Below are 20,395 nucleotides of genomic sequence, written 5' to 3'. Positions count from 1 at the left end.
CTGAGTTGACACAATAGCTTAACCATCACAGTCTACCCCTTGTCAACTCGGCAACAATACACATTACCTTAAAACCATACTTAGTCTCTAAGTGAAAACAATAACAGACATGCATATATATATATATTTCTGCCTAACAGTGTTAAACTCTCCTGCATACAACTGGAAATGCATTAGTTCCATTCAGAATAGGGTGCAAGTTCTTGACATCCTCAAATGAAATGGATACAACTTGTTATATGATAAGGGGAAAGTATGGGGAAGAAGACAAATTTGTTTTGTGTACGTATACAATCATTATAATGAAACAAGAAAGATTCATGACCATTATAGTCCTCATTTCTGTAATTGGTCACATGGTTGAAGTTCATATTTATCACTACCTTCTTCCACTACCCATTTCATGTTTCCATTACCCTCAGCAAGCACTTCTGGTTCTTTGCCTGGTGAGGTGACCCAAACTTTCATTCCTGAAGATTCTGGGCCATTGTGAGTCCTGCTTGGATTGGGTTGTTGCAATATTCCATTGACTTTAATCATAGGACATGGCAGTACTAGGAGATGCCCTAGAGGATCTCCTGTATTCCAGGCAAACTCTTCCTTACCCACATTATGTAGAGGCAGTCCTATTTCCCCTTGACAGTCAGGATCAATCACCCCAACCAGTACTGTAATTCCCTTCTTTGGCTGTTGATTCTGAGGTAAGAGGAGCCCAAAGTGGCCAGGTGGCAGTTTTAACTTCTAGTTCAGTGGAATCATTGTTGTGTTCTCTGGTGACAGCACTCCTCCTTTTGGGACTAAAACCTGTAGACCAGCAGAGTTTGAGGTTACAGGGACAGGAAGCAAAAATTTTCCCAGTGGATCACTAGGGGTAATAATGAGTGGTGCCACTCCCATTTCCACCCCTTGATTCCTGAACCCATGGATCCTGGTTATGGGAGAAATAGCACCATAGAGTGGACGCTGATTTAAAGCATACACAGCCTCCTGGAGAACACTGCCCCAGCGCTGCAAGGTATTGCCACCTAGTTGGCACCGAAATTGAGTCTTCAAAAGGCCATTCCACTGTTCTATCAATCCAGCTGCTTCAGGGTGATGAGGAACATGGTAAGACTGGTGAATTCCATGAGCATGTGCCCATTCCTGTACATCATTTGTTGTGAAATGGGATCCTTGATCAGAAGAAATGATGAATGGAATGCCATGGCAGTAGATAAACATTTGGTAAGTCCAGATGGTAGTTTTGGAAGAAGCATTGGGTGCAGGAAATGCAAACCCATATTCAGAGTATGTGTCTATTCTGGTTAAAACAAATTGCTGCCCCTTCCATGGTGGAACTGTCCAATGTAGTCAACCTGCCATCGGATAGCAGGCTGGTCACCTCATGGAATGGTGCCATATTGGGGGCTGAGTGTGGGTCTCTTCTGTTGGCAGAATTGGCACTCAGCAGTGGCTGTAGCCAAGACAGTTTATTTTGCTGAGCCCATGCATAACCTCCATCCCTAACTCCATGGCCACTTTGTTCATCAGCCCATTGGGCAATGGCAGGAGTGGTTGGGGAAAGAGGTTGAACATTAGCCACAGAGTGGGTCATCTTATCCACTTGATTATTAAAATCTTCCTCTGCTGAAGTTACCTTCTGGTGAGCATTCACATGGAACATAAAAATTTTCTTGTTTTTTGCCCACTCAAAAAGGTCAATCCACATACCTGTTCCCCAGACCTCCTTGTCACCAGTTTTCCAATCATGTCCCTTCCAAGTCCCTGACCATCCAGCCAAACCATTGGCAACAACCCATGAATCGTTGTACAAATGCACCTCTGGCCATTTCTTCTTCCAAGCAAAATGAACAACCAGGTGCACTGCTCGAAATTCTGCCCATTGGGAGGATTTGCCCTCACCACCGCCCTTCAGGGATATCCCTGAAAGGGGCTGCAGTGCTGCAGCTGTCCACTTTCAGGTGGTACCTGCTAATCATGCACAACCATCTACAAACCAGACCCAAGTTTTCTCTTCCTCAGTCAACTGATTGTAAGGTACTCCGCAATATGCCAAAGCTGTCGCCTGGGAAAGGAAAGGTAACATGGCAGGGGTGGTGACCATGGGCATTTGGGCTACTTCCTCATGTAACTTACTTGTGCCTTCAGGACCCGCTTGAGCCCTTTCTCATATATACCACTTCCACTTTATTATGGAGTGCTGTGCACGCTCAACTTTATGGTTTGGTGGGTCAGACAATTCCCAGCTCATGATAGGCCAACTCAGGTCTCATGGTAACTTGATGGCCCATGGTTAAGCGTTCAGTCTCTACTAAGGCCCAGAGCAGGCCAAAAGCTGTTTCTCAAAAGGGGAGTAGATATCTGCAGAGGATGACAGGGCTTTGCTCCAAAATTCTAAGGGTCTGCGTTGTGATTCTCCTATAGGGGCCTGCCAAAGGCTCCAGACAGCATCCCTATTTGCCTCAGAAACTTCCAGCACCATTGGATCTGCTGGATCATATGGCCCAAGTGGCAGTGCAACTTGCACTGCAGCCAGGACCTGATGCAGAGCCTCTTCTTGTTCCAGTCCCCAATCGAAACTAGCAGATTTTCTGGTCACCCAGTACATGTGCTGGAGTAGCACACCCAAATGAGGAATGTGTTGTCTCCAAAATCCAAAGAGACCAACTAAGTGTTGTGCCTCCCTTTCGGTCATAGGAGGAGCCGGATGCAACAGCTTATCCTTCACTTCAGAAGGAATATCTTGACATGCCCCACACCACTGGACACCTAGAAATTTCACTGAGGTGAAAGACCTTGTTATTTTAGTTGGATTTATCTCGCATCCTCTCTCATGCAAATGCCTTACTAATAAGTCTAGAGTCTTTGCTACTTCTTGCTCACTAGGTCCTATCAACATGATATCATCAATATAATGGACCAGTGTGATGTTTTGTGGGAGGGAGAGATGATCAAGATCCCTGTGGACAATATTATGCCATAGGGGTGGAGAGTTGATATACCCCCGAGGCAGGACAGTGAAGGTATACTGCTGGCCTTGCCAGCTGAAAGCAAACTGTTTCTGGTGGACCTTATTAATAGCAATTGAGAAAAAAAGCATTTGCCAAATCAAAGCTGCATACTAGGTACCAGGGGACGTGCTGATTTGCTCAAGCAATGATACCACACCTGGGACAGCAGCTGCAATTGGAGTCACCACCTGGTTAAGTTTACAATAATCTACTGTTATCCTCCAAGATCCATCTGTCTTCTGTACAGGCCAAATAGGAGAATTGAATGGGGATGTGGTGGGAATCACCACCCCTGCATCCTTCAAATTCTTGATGGTGGCACTAATTTCTGCAATTCCTCCAGGAATCTGGTATTGCTTTTGGTTTACTATTTTTCTAGGTAGGGGCAGTTCTAGTGGTTTCCACTTTCCCTTTCTGACCATAATAGCCCTCACTCCACAAGTCAGGGATCCAATGTGGGGATTCTGCCAGTTACTGAGTATGTCTGTTCCAGTGATGCATCCTGGAACTGGGGAAATAACCACAGAATGGGTCCAGGGACCCACTGGACCTGATCTAAAACTCCATTAATCACCTGACCTCCATAAGCCCCTACTCTGACTGGTGGATCACAGTGACATTTTGGGTCTCCTGGAATTAATGTCACTTCTGAGCCAGTGTCTAATAATCTCTGAAATGTCTGATCATTTCCTTTCCCCCAATGCACAGTTACTTTGGTAAAAGGCCGTAGATCTCCTTGGGGAAAGGTGGGAGGAAGATTAAGAGTATAAATTTTGGGCAGTTTAACAATATCCTTCCCCCAGGAGACCTGGTCTCCTCGTCATTCATGGGGCTCTAGGTCTGTAAAGTGTCTTAAGTCTGGGAATTGATTAAGGAGCAGTGATTCTCTGCATCTGTAATTTGAGTTAGGGTTTCATTCACTCGACCCAGATCTTGTCTGTTTATACAGACCCAGAAGAGATTTAGTAGACTGCCTGTCTATTTCACTGCTAGGTACCCGATGAATATTAGCCAACACCATAACTCTATATGGCTCAGACTGTTTTGAGTGCTTTTCTGAATTTGCCTTTCATTGCAGTAGCGATGCCCACCTTGACTTTGGCAATTAACTGCTGATACTTGACTTTTACCAGACTGACATCCAATCATCCCCATAATGTTCAAGGATTCTAATTCCATCACAGCCCTCCCTACAGTAGTATCTGGACTACAGAAAAGAGCAATCACAGAGCTCTTCAGGGAAGATGGAGTTAGTCGTACAAATTTATTCCTCACAGTCCTGGTTAAAGGTGTGTCCTCCAGACATTCCTGGGGTGAGTGGGTGGCTCTCAAATGGTAAATCCATTCTAGCATTCCAATCTCCCTATGCCTTTGAATTCCCTCTTCTACTGCGTACCAGGGCAAATCTGGCATCTCAATCTCAGACTTGCTAGGCCATCTTTTAGCCCATGTTTCAATCAGCCACCCAAACAGACTGTTAGAGCTCATTCTAACCTCTCAAGCTACAGCATTGAATCCAGAATTTCTGCTTATTTGACCCGTATCAATAAATTCATCCTGATCCAACTTTGTATTCCTTCCACCATTATCCTATACCCTTAGTATCCATTCCCACACATATTGCCCTGATTTCTGTCTATGTAAGTTGGAAAACTCATGCAGTTCTTTCTGACTACACCTTACTTCCTCATGGGTCACACTTTCTATTTCACCTTTGAGCGCTTGTTGTGATTTTAGTCTAGTAATAGGTCTCAAAGACAAGAGAGGTGGTGGGGGTGGGTAAGGAGGAGGATTAGAAATGTCATGCAAGCTACCGACCTCAGGGCATTCCTTGTATTTTCTTCTGGTGAGACGGGGTTAATCTCTTCAGGCAGAGTTTGGAAGGCCATTTCCTCAGGGCAGACGACTGGAGGCTCCACAGTGCATGCTGAAGTTTGACTGGTACATGCCTCAGGGCTGTGTGGATGTCTAGACACCCTGGGACCGGAGGCAGGATGATACAAGGTTGGCAAGGTGTGGCCTGGACAGGGCAGGCCATGGTAGGCTTATCTAGTAAAGTCTCAGCAGAATTCAGGATTCCAATGTCTCCATCAATATCGTCATCATCCCAGATGTCTCCATCCCAATTCTCTGGATTCCACTCTTTTCCAATCAATGCCTTCACGTTTAACTGCAGAAACCCTGTGGGGTTGAGATTTTGGTTTCCTTTGTAACTCCACTACAACTGTAATGAGAGTCTGAGTTTGGTTCTCAGATATTTCGAGCCTGTGGTTACAAGAGACAAGATTTTCTTTCAGAGGATACATAGAAACTTTTGCATTATCCTTTTGATGTTTAAGTTTCAAATTGGAAGCCTTTAACTCATCTCTTGTAACAGTATCCAGAGTATCTAGGTGGAGCCATCCAACATCATTGTACCGTTTGCACAAAACTCTGTTAAGGTGCTGAAAACATTCTCACCCAGATCCTTGCTTAAAAGTGTGGAAGTAGGGGAATCCAGTGATGCTATTTTGTGACTCTCGATTGCCAACTCACGCCATGGACTGTTAGCAGCCTCTTCATTATTGGAAAGGGAGTTGTCAGTACCCTTGAGTCCAATTAGAGTAGAAAGACAATTGCAAAACTCCCAGAACCACCTCAGACATCCCATGTTTAAGACTCTGTTCCTCAAGAACCACTTCTGGTACCAAGCTGTATTAGTCAGGATCAACAAGAGATATTTGTCAATAGTACGCAATTCTATAAGAGTCTCTCAAGCAGCTGTGAGGATCCACAAGTCCAGGTTCCACAGGCAGGGTGCAGTCAGGAGCTGTAATGAAAGTCCAATGAAGATTCTTGATGAGTTCTGGGAGATGCTGACTGTCCAAAGACAAACTGGGAAATTCTCTCAATGCTTGAATCACTTCCCTTTTTAAAGCATTCAACTAATTGGGTTAAGTATCACTCATTGCTGATGGTAATCTCCCTGATTAATGTAATTATAACCAGCTATCTCTGATTTACCACTGCAGTAAAGTCAATTTTAAATAAAGTCCATAAATGCCCTTGTATTACAGTTAGCCCAGTGCTTGCTTAGCCAAACAACTGGGCACAATTACCTGGCTGAGTTGACACAATAGCCTAACCATCACAGTTGTTTAGTTTGTTGGTATACAGTATCTCATAATATCCTCTTATTCTTTTTATTTCTGTGGGGTCACTTGTAACTCCCCTCCTCTTTCATTTCTGATTGTATTTATTGAATCTTCTTTTTTTCTTTGTTATTCTAGCTAGGGGTTTGTCAATTTTATTGATCTCAAAGAATCAGTTTTTGGTTTTGTTGATTTTCTCTATTTTTTTGTTTTGTTTTGTTTTCAATTTTATTTTTGCGCTAATCTTTATTATTTCTTTCCTTCTGCTTGCTTTGGGATTAGTTTGTTGTTATTTTTCTACTTTCTGTAGTTGTTCAGTTAAATCTTTGAGTTTAGCTCTTTCTTCTTTTTTAATATAGGCATTTAGGGCTATAAATTTCCCTCTCAAGACTGCCTTCACTGTATCCCATAAATTTTGATAAGTTGTGTTCATTCTTGTTTTCATTTGTTGAATATATTTACTGATTTCACCTGCAATTTTTTCTTTGATCCACTGATTATTTAGGAATCTGTTGTTCAGCTTCCACACATTTGTGAATTTACCTTTTTTCTGTCTATTGTTGATTTCCAGTTTCATTCCATTATGGTCTGAGAAAGTACTTTGTATAATTTCAATCTTTTTATATATACTGAGAGCTGCATGGTGCCCTAAATGTGGTCTATCCTGGAGAAAGATCCATGGTATGTGAGAAGAATGTATAACCTGTTGAATTTGGATGCAATGTTCTGTATATGTCTGTTAGGTCTAACTCATTTATCATATTGTTCAAGTTCTCCGTTTCCTTGTTGATTTTCTGTCTAGTTGTTCTTTCTAATGATGTAAGTGGGGGTGTTGAAGTCCTCAGTGATTATTATAGAGATGTCTATTTCTCCCTTCCATTTTCCCAGTTTGTCTCATGTATTTTGGGGCACCCTGGTTAGGTGCATAAATATTTATGACTGTTAAATCCTCGTGGTGGATTGTCCCTTTAATTAATATATAATGGCCTTCTGTATCTCTTATAACTTTTTTGCATTTAAAATCTGTTTTGTCTGATATTAGTAGAGCTACCCCTGCTCTTTTTTGGTTACTATTCATGTGGAGTATCTTTTTCCAACCTTTCACTTTCAACCATTTTATATCCCTGGGTGTAAGGTGAGTTTCTTGTAAGCAGCATATGGATATTTTATATTTTTTTTCCATTCTGTCAGCCTGTATCTTTTGATTGGGGAGTTTGATTCATTCACATTCAATGATATTACTGTAAATGCACTATTTACGTCTATCATTTTAATCTTTGGTTTTCATATGTCACATCATATTTTTGTCCATCTTTTTACTCTTTTGGTTATCCTTTCTGCTATTCTTTCTTCTATACTCTCCTCCAAGTCTCTCTCTCTTACCTTTCTCTTTCAGGTTCTAAGGCTTCCTTTAATATTTCTTGCCAAGGTGGATTCTTTTTTCAAACTCTCCTAGTTTCTGTTTGTTAGTGAATATTTTATATTTGCCTTCTTATTTGAAAGGCAATTTTGCCAGATAAGGAATTCTCGGCAGGCAGTTTTTCTCTTTCAGTATCCTAATTTTATCATACCACTGTCTTCTCACCTCCATGGTTTCTGAAGAGAAATCTGTGCTAAGTCTTACTGGATATCCCTTGTATGCGATGGTTTGCTTCTCCCTTGCTGCTCTGAGAATTTTTTCTTTATCTTTGACATTTGACATTCTGAGTAGTATCTGTCTTGAAGTAAGTCTATTCAGATTTATTCTGATTGGGGTACAGTGTGCTTCTTGGACATGTAAGTTCATTTCTTTCATGAGAGTTGGGAAATTTTCAGCTATTATTTCCTGAACTACTCTTTCTGGCCCTTTCCCCTTCTCTTCTCCTTCTGGAACTCTCATGACATGTGTGTTGTGTTTCATGTTGTCATTCAATTCTGAGCCCCTGCTCAATTTTTTCCATTCTTTCATTCTTTTCTCTCTTCAGTTTTAGCTGTTCTGTCTTTGATATCACTTATTCTTTCTTCTATAATTTTGAGCCTGCTGTTGTATGCCTCTGATGGGTTTTTGATCTCACCTATTGTGTCTTTCATTCCCATGAGCTCTGTTATTTTTCTTCAGGATTTCAAATTCTTCTTTGCATTTGCTCAATGTCTTCTTGATGTGACCTATCTCTTTAGTCATATTGTCTTTCAAATCATTAATTTGATTTTGGAAATTTGTGCACATCTCACTGATTAGTTCTCTCAAATTCTGCATCTCTCCTGGGGCTTTGATATATTCCTTTTCTTGGGCCATGTCTTCTATTTTCTTGGTATGGCTCATAATTTTTTTTGTTGATGTCTAGGCATCTGATTAGGATGTAGTTTACTCAGATGCTCAATTTCCTTCTCTTTTATAGGAATTTAGTGACAGAATGCTATGTATAACAATGCTCTTTGATTCTTGGCTCAACCTGGATTGTTACAATTGTCCCTGCTTGTTGCTTAAAACTGGGTACTGGACCCAGTAATTGGTTGTAGACTCACTTCCTAGGGCCTTGGGGAGGGAGGGTATAGGTGCTGGAAAAAAGCCTCTCCTACTTATTTTTAAGTTTTTCGTGTGTACTTCCTTGGCCTGCCAGCAGATGATGGTCCTCAGCAGCTCTCAGTCCAATGCCTGGTCAGAGTGTATTTGTAGCAACACAGACTGGATCAATGTGATAGAACTTTCTATCTGGAGGCTAAGGGCCTTGTATTTCAAACTCTGCATGAGACAGTTTTCTAGCCTTCTCTGGCAGCCGCCTTCCTTTTCCTGGCTAGGAAATACTTCTACTCCCTTCTGAGTTCTCAACAATCAGTCCCTGTTAGTAGAGAAGGAGATTGGGAGGGTCATATATCTTTAACCCCTTGCAGACTCCAAGGCAAACAATGGTCTGGCCCCACCCTGGAAGGGCTCCTGGGACACAGCAGATCAAATTTGTGAATCAAAGCTGAGTCAACCTTAGACTGTGCCCCCCCTTTCCTGGGGTGTCCTCAACAATCAGTCCCTGCTAGAAGAGAAGGAGATTGCAATGGTCAGATTTCTCCAGTCCTGTGCAGGCTCCCAGGGCAAACCACTGTGTGGTCCCACCTAGCCTGGAAGGGCTCCTGGGACCCAGCAGTCTAACTTTGCGGGTCAGAAGCTGAGTCAGCCTTAGGCTCTGTCTCTCTCTCTCCCCCTTCCTGGGGTGGTAGATCCTTGAAGCCCCTTTTTTCTCTTGCCACAGGCCCAGAGGCCTGAGAATTCTGAAGTGTCTTTAGTGTGGGGGATGGTGCCGGCAGCAGCAACAGCTGCTGGTTTCAACTCTCGGTTCTGTCATCAATTCCCCTCCTTTGCTCCTCCCTGCTCTGGATGGTACCCAGCCTGTTGCCTGGTGTCCTAAACCCTAGAAGATCTTTTCCCATGCTGTTTTAGCCTATCCTCTAGCTACTTTTCTGGAGAAGAGAGTCCATGTCTTTCTAGTCCACCATATTCCTGGAAGTCCTTCACCTTCTCTGATACTTATATCTGCATTCTGCTTTCTGTTGTAAACAATTGTTCCAATGAATTTGTTGTGAAAATATATAATCTGTCTGATAAATGTTCACTGCATAAAGTGACATACACTATATATGTGATTCCATATTACAAATGGGTAGAATCGATATTTTAATTTCTTTTTATTTTGAAAAATCTCAAGACAAAAAAGTATAAACCTACATGTACCTACCACCCAGAAATATTATGTGTTAATGTTTATCATATGTGCTTTATATTCTTTGAATTTTGTTTTAGTATTAATATAAAAAAAACTTAGCTAGAGAATTTGCAAAGGACAGCAGAACAGAATTGTATTAGTCAGCCAAAGGGGTGCTGATGCAAAGTACCAGAAATCTGTTGGCTTTTATAAAGTGTATTTATTTGGGTTAGAAGCTTACAGTCACAAGGCCCTAAACAGTCCAACTCAAGGTACCATAAGAGGTACTTCCTCACCCAATTCTGTTGCCATGTGTTGAAACAAGATAGCAGGCGATGTCTGTGAGGGTCAGCCTTCCTTCATCCTCTTAAGGCTCCATGGTCCCAGCTTCTTCCTTTCTCAGCTGTAGGCTGGCATAAGGCTCATCTCTCAGGGCTTCTCAGCAGCTCTGTTCTCTTCACAAGGTCAGCCCTAAACTATTAGGCAAATGTCTCATCTCTTCTCAGGGCCACAGGATCCTCTTTGTATCTTCTCTGTGTGTCTATTTCCATGTGACAGTCTGTTTTACCTATCCACCAAGGGGGCTGGGACATAAGGCTGAGTCACACTCTAATTCCAGATATATTTTATAAACATATTGCTTATTTATTACCTAAAGTACTGAGGCTGACATATCTAAATGGTGTTAGATATGTTAATTAACTTAAAAAGAACTGATGTTTTTATAACTTTAAATCTTTCTGTCTTCACATTTGGCCATTGGCACTACTAATTCCATATATTGATTACTGGGGGGAGGGGAATTGAGACCATCATTGTGGGTCCACAGGTGAGGCAGCTCAGCTACCCAGACCTAGAAACTCTCAAGTCCAAATGCTTGTAGGACCCTCAGTTGTGTTTAAGTATTTATTTAAAAAAAAAAAACAAAAAACTTTCTCCCATTTGTACTTAAGTACTATCTCCTTTTGCATAGAATATTTGCAGTTATGTTCTATGTTGGGCATTCTGCTACAAAGTAATAAATAAGTAGTACACTAAAAAAATATTTCTGTCTTCTCCTTTAGTAGTTGGAATAGTTCAGGGAGGTTTTTTTTTTTTTTTAGGAGGTACCAGAGATTGAACCCAGGACCTCATACATGGGAAACAGGTGCTCAACCACCTGAACTACATCCATCCCTCAGGGTGCTTTATACTTTGAAAGTAATTCTTGATAGGTTTATATCTAGGTAATTAATTTCCTTCTTTGCACTATTAAATGGAGGCTTGCCTTATATCTTTCATTAGTTTTCTAAAGGAGCTGGACCCATTCTCTCCTTTGAGAGGATATGGTAGCATGTTACAGTGGAAAAGCCTGCACTGTAGTTGTCAGAGATCTTGATTCAAACTGGACATTTGCCAGCTACAGGCCAGGGGTCCTTAGGTCAGACTCATCTGTTTCTTTGAGCCTCAGTTCCCACCTCTAACATGGAGTGGATGATACCTACCTTGGAGGGCTGATGTAATGATTCAAAGTATGTAAAATATTTGACCTGAAATCTACATTAGCTCCATTCCCCTTGGGGTAGATCAGGAGTACAATTTTTAAGTTTTATCCAGAACCAAGATCTCTTTCTCCTCCCCTGATCAATTCTCCTTTGAGACCCTGAAATATTACAACATGTGACCACCCCTTTCCTTCCAGCCAAATCAATCCAGGTAGCAGGCCCCGTACCCACTGGGACTGTCTGTGCACAGCTTAGGCAGCTCTCTTGGCAGCCTGCCCACAAGAGAAGAAAAGAGAGTTGTACTCCTTGCCAGGATTCTTGGGGCCCAGCTCTGGAAGCAAGGCCTGGGAACCTGTCTCAAGCTGGTCACTCGCTGCCAGCTTGTTAGAGTTGATGCAATCTTCCCAGTGTTTGAAGCTGATGACTGAATCACAGAGACTGAGGAAGAGGCTGTCATGCAGGCACAGCACTTTTGTGAGCTTTTCTGGGCCCCTGGCCAGCCCAGATGGAGCTTCCTTTTTTCCTTAGAGTCAGACAGGAAGGCTAGAAGAGTGAATTTCCCAATATATCTGCTCACTGGTGGGGTAGGGTTCCTAGCTTGGTGGGAGGCAACATTGACCACTGAGTTAGTAGTTAACTGCTTTTATACTGCTCCAGTCCTAGGGGAGGGCTGAATCACTCACCCACTGGGACTGGTTACTACACTGAACTCCAAAGGAAGCTTTCCTTCCTGGGTGATGAGCAATTTTTCTTCCCTTAAGCTCTGACCTTGCTTGAGGTTTACCATAGTTGATGGTCTGTTTGACAAGGTAGAAGGGCAGTCAGGCTGCCTGAAGACCTGGGTCAGAAACTAGGACCTGCTCTTTTGAGGCAGTTCTAGCCTGAGTAGAAGTCTAGACCCTGGCTCCTCTGTTGGCTTGCAGTGTGGCCTTGGACAAGTCCCTTCACTTCCCTGAGCCTCACTTTTGTCTGTCAAATGGATATTGTGATGGTTATATTCATGTGTCAACTTGGCTAGGTTATGATTGTCCAGTTGTTTGGTTAAGGAAGCACTGTTGTTATTGTTGTCACTGTTCTGTTTCCCTAGAGAACACTGACTAATACAGATTTGCTACTACAAATCTTGAGAACCAGAATTTTAAGGATGAGAATTTTGAGTTGGTTCTAGGGTTTTTGGAATCGGTTCTCTAATCTGATTAGATTCAAAGGCACTAATGACTCTATTTCCAACAGTCAAGTTGGCACTAATAGTCCATGGTGTGAGTTGGCAATAGAGATAAGCAAAATATCACCACTGTATATGGCTACTCACATGCTTATAAGAAGCAAGGCTCTGGGTGAGAGTGTTTTTGACACCTTGGTCAAGTTTTGTGGAGTTAAATATTATAAAGGCATTGGCTGGTTGTTCCTAAATATGCTGGATACAGTTGTAACAGAAAGGGATGAACTCAAGGCTTCAGATTTCTAACTTAAGTGCTGCATGAAGGACATAAAAGGCTCTATGTGCACCCTGAAAGAAAATCTTATTTCGTGTAGTCACAGACTTGAAAATCAAGCACAGAGTCTGGTTCAGCCAGTGGTTGAATTACAACATAAATTGAATTCCCAACCTTGCAGGGTGTGTGCTGTTAAAGTAAAGGCCTTGGCTGGGAAGAAACGGGATCCTGAAAACTGGAATGCAGACATAGGGGTTGATAATGATGATGGTGGGGAAAATGAAACCCTAGATTCTGCTGAGTCTTTGTCCTGAGGAATCAGCCATTCAACATCCACCTAAAGAGATTAATTCTGCTGTGCCTGATGAACCTGTAACCGCCTCACCAGAGGAAACATCCCTCACACCTCTCTGAAGAAATTAATCCTGTTTTACCGGATGAAACCTGTGAATACCCTGAGGGAGAGGCTTGCAAGACACTTCTAACTTTTCTCATGACCCACCTCCACTACTCCTCTTTTCTTCCAGACCTACACTTAGACTACAGTACCAATAGGCCCCAAAAGGTAAGGTACAAAGTATCATCCATGAGAAGGTGTGATACACTTCAAAATTACTGCATAAGTTTTCCAATTTATATAAACAGAAATCAGGGAAATATGTGCGGGAATGGATATTAAAGATATGGGATAATGGTGGAAGGAACATAAAGTTGCATCAGGCCGAATTTATTTACATGTGCCCACTAAGCTAGAAAGGGCTCTAACAGTTTGTTTGGGTGGTTGGCTGAAGCATGGACCAAAAGGTGGCCTATAACGCTTGCAGTTGAAATGGCAGAGCTGCCCCGGTATAATGTAGATGTGGGGATCCAAAGGCTTAGAGAGATTTGAATGTTAGAGAGGATTTATCATGCAAGACCTGCTCTTCCACCCCAGGAGTGTTCCAGAGGACACATCTTACACCAGGACTGTGAGGAATAAACTTATGAGACTAATTCCATCATCCCTGAAGGGTTCTGTGGTTGCTCTTCTCTGTAGGTAAAATATTACTGTGGGAACTGCTGTTACTTAACTTGGATCCTTAAACACAATGGGAATGATTGGATCCTGGGTTGGCAGCAGCCAAGTGGCTGCCCTTAGTTGCCAAACACGTGGTGGAGTGGCTTCCTTAATGGACAGCTGACTCAGAGCAGTAGTCAGAATAGTGTTGCAGAGACCTATGGTGTTGGCTAATAGATCAAGGGTTACCTAGAAGAAAACTAGTGGGCAGTTATATTAGTCTGCCAAAGGGGTGCTGATGCAAAGTACCAGAAATCTGTTGGCAGTTGGATTTATTTAGGGTAAAAGATTCTAGTTACTGTGCTAAAAGAGACCAGCTCAAAGTTGCTTTCTCACCAAAGTCATTTGCCACATGTTGAAGCAAGATGGTTACTGATGTTTACCCACTCTCTCCTTTCCCTCTGGGCTTCCATTCTTCTTTCTCTCCTGGTTAGGGCTCGTCACTTAGGGCTTCCTCTATCAGTCTTGGCTGTTTTTCCAAGGTCAGCCATAAGCTATCAGGCAAATAGTCCATCTGTCATCAGGGCCCTAGGATCAAAACTGACAGTTCTCTCCTCTTCCATGTGTCTTCTTGAGTGAGTGTCATTTTATATCAGCCCACCAAGGGGGCAGGGACTCAACCCAAGTCACACCTTACTGACGTGGTAGAATCAAAGCCCTAACCTTAGCAGATAATTTAATCAGGGCCCCTCATTGATGCCGATATAATCAAAGGGCATCACACCCAGAATAGATTAGTTTGTAATCTTTCTCTTTTTGGGATTCATAAATAATCTCCAACTGTCACAGCAGTCTACTAAGTTCTTACCTGATCTGTATAAGCAGAAGAGTTCTGCGTTAAGTTAACAAAAGTCTAACTTAAATCACAAAAACAGAGTCATGACCCCTTAATTCCTGGATTTGAGACAGTTTACAGACCCAGAACCCCTTGAAATAAGAGAAGGCCAGGTCCCCTTGTGTGCAACCCCTGCTACACTGCCAAAAATTAATACTTTTTCCCCCCCAAAATGCAGATCCTATTACTTTTATGTTACAGATGAGACAAACAAGCAGAAGTTTAATGATGAATTTAGAGAAATAAAATGGGAGAGGGTCAATGATGGCTGCCCTCCCCCCTCAGTTGACATTTTGGCTGCTTGGTTTTTTAAAATTTTATTTTATTGAAGTATATTATTCCTACATGAACATATGTAAACAATAAGTGCATTGTGAACTTAGAAAACAAATATGCATATCATCACCCAGGGCTCCCACACCTCACCCCGCCACCAATACCTTTCATTGTTGTGAAACATTTGTTAGAAATTATGAAAGAGCATTGTGAAAGTATTGTTAGTAACTGTAGTCCATCCATATCTTACATTTGGTGTGTTTTTCTCCAACTCACCCAATTTTTGTTGTTGTTGTTGTTCATAAACCATATAGTTTAAAGTGCACTGTTAATCTTCCTCCTAGGCTTTCTCAAAGAGACCTATGGCCTTTCACCAGGGTTAATAGTGCATTAGGGAAAAGGAATAATCAGACATTTTGGGATTATTAGACCCTGGCTCAGAAGTGACATTAATTCTAGGAGATCCAAAATGTCACTGCAGTCTACCAGTCAGAGTAGGGGTTCAGGTGATCAAAGGAGTTTTAGCTCAGGTCCAACCCATTCTGTGGTTATTTTCCTCATTCCAGAATGTAGAATTAGAATAGACATACTCAGCAACTTGCAGATCCCACATTGGTTCTCTGACTTGTGGGGTCAGGGTTGTTATGAAAGGAAAGCCCCAAAAGAAAGTAACTAGCCACTAGAATGCCTCTACCTAGCAAAAGAATAAATCAAAAGCAATACCACATTCCTGGAGGGAGATTAATGCCACTATCAAGTTCTTAAAAATTCAGGGGTGGTGATTCCTATCACATCCCATTAAACTTTCCTATTTGGCCTGTGTAGAAAACAGATGGAGTTTGGAGGCTGACTGTGGATTATTGTAAACTTAACCAGGTGGTGCTCATGGCACCAGTCACTTCAGAGCCAAAATGGTGAAATCTGGGATGTATGGTGCTCTGGGTCCCTACTTTATGGGTTATACAGTATAATGCCACGGGAAGTTTGTGCCACTGTATTTTTTTCACCAGGGAGACTCTGTACCCCCAACCTTCTCAACCATGGAATAAAAGAACTTATTCTTTGTTAACTGGATTTCAGCTAATGAGCAGATGAGGAGGTGTGAAAAGGTGCATCTGATGGTTATGGTGACACTTTTCTTTTTTTTAAAGATTTATTTCTCTCCCCTTCCCTGCCCCCCGCCCCCAGTTGTCTGCTCTCCGTGTCCATTCACTGTGTGTTCTTCTGTGTCTGCTTGTATTCTTGCCAGCGGCATCCAGAATCTGTGTTTCTTCTTGTTGCGTCATCTTGCTGCTTCAGCTCTCCATGTGTGCGGCGCCACCCTGGGCAGGCTGCACTTTTTTTGTGCTGGGCGACTCTCCTTATGGGGCATGCTCCTTGCGCGTGGGGCTCCACTACTTGGGAGGCACCCCTGTGTGGCACAGCACTCCTTGAGTGCATCAGCACTGCACGTGGGCCAGCTCATCACATGGGTCAGGAGGCCCTGGGTTTGAACCTTGGACCACCCATGTGGTAGGCAGATGCTCTATCCATTGAGCCAAATCTGCTTTCCCCTTAGAACACATTGTTTTGACACAATCTGACAGTGGCATAGGGTATTTGAAATAGAGGTTGTTCAGGAAAATACCAGAATGTAGGGTTATTACACTGCAGTTGTTTAGGTTATGCCCACGGTTGTTTAGCTGGATGTGTCCTGGAAGTCCAGCACTTGCTTCTTCAATCATGGCAGACTTCCTGGAGCCAGCCATATGCAATCGTACTTACCTGTTCCTACTCAGAGGCACCTGGCCAGTCCTGCTTTGCTTCTCTACGAAACCTTTAATTGCCTGTCATCTTTTTCTCCATTTTAGCAACTTGAAATAAACACTGAGACAAATGAGTCACGGTGAGTTGGCTTGGTTTGGAAGTGGCTTTCTTTGGGTGTGTTTGCTCCCGAGGACCTGGACAATTGCCTACACGTCTTAAGCATGACGTAGTAGAAAGAGCATTCATTGCAAATCAGGAGGCTGAGTTTCGTTCTGCTTTGCCACTGACTCATTCTGTAGTTCTGGGCAAGCCCTTTCTCTTTTCTGAGCCTCAATATCTCCAGAGGGATGATGGAGGGGTACATCAGCAAGGCATTTGGCTGTGTGCAATAGAAAGTTAGCCAAATAGTACTTTGTTTTTCTCATGTAACAAGAAGTACTGAGGTCAGATCCAGAGTTGGTGTGGTGGCCTCATCATGTGCACAAGGATGAGACTCCTCCTCTTTCTCCTTTGCGATTCTTCTGCCCCCACCTCTGCGTGTTATGCCTGCCTTCTGAACTGGAAGAAGAAGGAAGGGAGGGGGCTGTTAGGAAGGGATGTTCCCTGTATCAGGCATGTAAACATTTTCCCAGTTTATATCTTAGTTTATATATAGTCACTCCTAGTTGCAAGAGAATCTAGGGAAATGAATAATTTTAGTTGGGCTCATTGCCTTTCAGAACAAAACTGGGGCTCTATTAATAAGTGTTTCAGTTATTAATATTAGTTGCTATAATGCAAACTGCCCCAAAGCTTAGAGACTTAAAACAACAACAGTTTAGGGAAGCAGATGTGGCTTAAGTGATAGGGCTTCTGCCTACCATAAGGGAGGACCCAGGTTTGATCCCTGGGGCCTCCTGGTGAAAGAAAAGAAGAAGAGAAGGTGTGCCTGTGCAGCAAGCCAGTGTCTGTGTGGCTAACTGAGTGCCCGCACGGTGAGCCAGTGCCTGTGCAAGTGAGACATGCAGCAAGATGATGATGCAACAAAAAGAGAGATGAAGAGGAGAGTCAAGGTGAAGTACAGCAGAAACCAGGAGTTGAGGTGGCACAGCTAACAGGGAACCTCTCTCCACATCACAGGTCCCTAGGATTGAATCCCAGTAAATCCTAGAGGAGAAAAAATGAGAAGACCAAAAGAGAAACAGATACAGAAGCTCACACAGCAAATGGATACAAACAGCAAAAACAACAGGATGGGGGAGGGAAAAGGGGAAAATAAATAAATAAATCTTTAACAAAACAAACAAACAAAATAACAGTTTATTCTTTCTCACCATTGTGTGGGTTGACTGGGTTCAGCTGGGCAGTTTTTTTCTTTTTTTTTTTAAATGGTAGGATACATATTTATTTAAACAGTCATTAATAAACTCATTTAGGAATATTGATTTTGTATGAGTCCATAATTTTAAAGAATTACTATTATACATTTTTGATAGCAATGTAATTGAATTAGAAATAAATGACAAAAAGGTAATATAAAAACCCACTTATGTTTAAAAATTAAGAAATACAATAGGACATACTTAGAACAGAAATTAAAGTACTACATATAAACATTTGTATGATGTACTTAAAGTGATACTTTGAGGAAAATTTATATCCTTAAGTGCTTTTCTTGTGAAGTTTAGGTCCACTAGATATTAAATATTCAAGCTAAAAGCACCAATAGGGCCTATGACTTCCCATGAATTTTTTTTTTTAGCAAAATTTTTTAAATTCTTTTTTTTAAAGATAAATAAATCACACAAAACTTTACATTAAAAAACACGAGGTTCCCATATACACCACCCTCCCTGGGCAGTTCTTTTTTTTTTTCCTGGGCAGTGCTTATTACTCACATGGTGTAGGTGAGGGTACTCATGCAGCTACATTCTGCACGGAGGTCAGTGGGGAGTGTGGCTGGGGCTGGAGCGTCCAGGATGGCCTCTCATCCTCCAGGGTCTCTTTCATGGGGCCACTCATCTTTCTTCAGTCTAGCCTGAGCTGCTTTACAGCATAGCAGCAGGTTTCCAAGAGGGACTGTTCTAAGTTGACAAGCCCAATATACAAGTGTTTATCAAGTCTCTGCCTGCATCCTATGTGTTAATATCCCTTTGGTGAAAGCAAATTACATGGCCATGCCTGAATCAGTGTGGGAGGGGACTACTCAGGGCATGAATTCCAGGGGCTGTTGTCCATTGGGGGCCACCTAGGTAATGGTCTATCACAGTAAGAAAGGAGAATGAATTTTGGGTTGGCAACTAGTGTATCTGCCACCATGAACTAGACCTGAAGAGTGTTTTTCAAACTGTGAGTTCTGACATCAATTTAGTGACTTATGACCAGCATTAAAAAAAAAAAAAAAGAAAGAAGAAATGGGAAGAATATAAAATATCCGGGTGCATTGTATATACATATATACACAAAAATAAGGATATTTTAAACATATATATATATTAACATATACCCGGGATGCAATGAAAAACGCATTTTGTACTCTGAGTCACAAAGATGCTGGAGAATCTTTGGGCTCTAATGCTCTGATTTTATGGCAGAGTTTGGCAGTGAATGTCCTGCTGATCCCCTTCCTTGTGAGGAGCTGTGTGATGCAGATGCGTCCTGTCCCCAGGGGCACAAATGCTGCAGCACTGGCTGTGGCCACGCCTGTCGTGGAGACATTAAGGGAGGTAAGGTGCCTCTTTGGGGAAGAAATCCTTGAGTGTTCCCTGGGTCCTAGAATTGACTTGCGGGATGGGGGGTGGGAAGTCATCTGTGGCTTAGCCAGAGTTCTCATCCCTCCTGCCCCCACCTCACCCCCCAGCCCAGAAAGAGCCCTCCTTCTAGAGCCAAGGAACTCACGTTGTCATTAAGAGAACTAGGGAAGTCAGTGTGGGGCAGAAGGGAAAAATCTCTAGGCTACAAACGGTGGTCGGTTCTGGTCTTGGTTCTGCAGCTAATTTTCTCTGTGACCATCATTTTTTGGGTCCAGTTTCTTTTATCTGTAACTGAGGAAGTTGGTAAGATTAGGTTTTCAAACCTTATTTCCAGTTGTCTGTTCTCTGTGTCTATTTGCTGCATCTTCTTTGTCTGCTTCTGTTGTTGTCAGCAGCACGGGAATCTGTGTCTCTTTTTGTTGCGTCATCTTGTTGTGTTAGCTCTCCGTGTGGGCGGCGCCATTCCTGGGCAGGCTGCACTTTCTTTTGCGCTGGGCGGCTCTCCTTATGGGGCGCACTCCTTGCGCGTGGGGCTCCCCTACGCGGGGGACATTCCTACGTGGCAGGGCACTCCTTGCGCACATCAGCACTGCGTGTGGGCCGGTTTGAACCCTGGACCTCCCATGTGGTAGACGGACGCCCTAACCACTGGGCCAAGTCCGCTTCCCAAACGTAATTTTTAGCACACAACCTTTCTCCCTCTCCAGATAAAATCTTAGGTGGAAGCAACATGCATATAAAGAAAAGCATTCTCAATCTGATTCTTTCATGTCTTTAATTTTTAAAAAAGATGTTTTTGAGTTGTTGGAATTTATTAAAAATTTTTTTTATTGTGGTAACAGATACAACATAAAATGTGCCATTTTAAACACTTTCAAGTATACAATTCAGTGTTATAACATTCACAATGTTTTGCTACCATCACCACCATTCAGGACCAAACCTCTTCCATCCCTAAAACAGGAACTCTGTACCCTCTAAGCATTAACTCCCCATCACCACCCTCACTCCTG

At 42.5% G+C, this 20,395-nt stretch overlaps 1 protein-coding gene across 4 annotated transcripts in view; it reads left to right on the top strand.

The window, feature by feature from the left end:
* WFDC3 (WAP four-disulfide core domain 3) overlaps positions 1-20,395 on the top strand; it is a 43,141-nt gene that overhangs the window by 21,236 nt on the left and 1,510 nt on the right. For all 4 annotated transcript variants that reach the window (XM_004469855.3, XM_004469854.3, XM_058287143.1 and 1 more), the window contains one exon: positions 19,224-19,355. In XM_004469855.3, coding sequence (XP_004469912.1) covers positions 19,224-19,355 — 132 coding nt within the window. The remainder of the gene's footprint in view (positions 1-19,223; positions 19,356-20,395) is intronic.

Source organism: Dasypus novemcinctus, chromosome 24, assembly GCF_030445035.2.
Source record: "Dasypus novemcinctus isolate mDasNov1 chromosome 24, mDasNov1.1.hap2, whole genome shotgun sequence".
NCBI lineage: Eukaryota > Metazoa > Chordata > Mammalia > Cingulata > Dasypodidae > Dasypus > Dasypus novemcinctus.
This window is presented reverse-complemented; position numbering and strand designations above follow the sequence as displayed.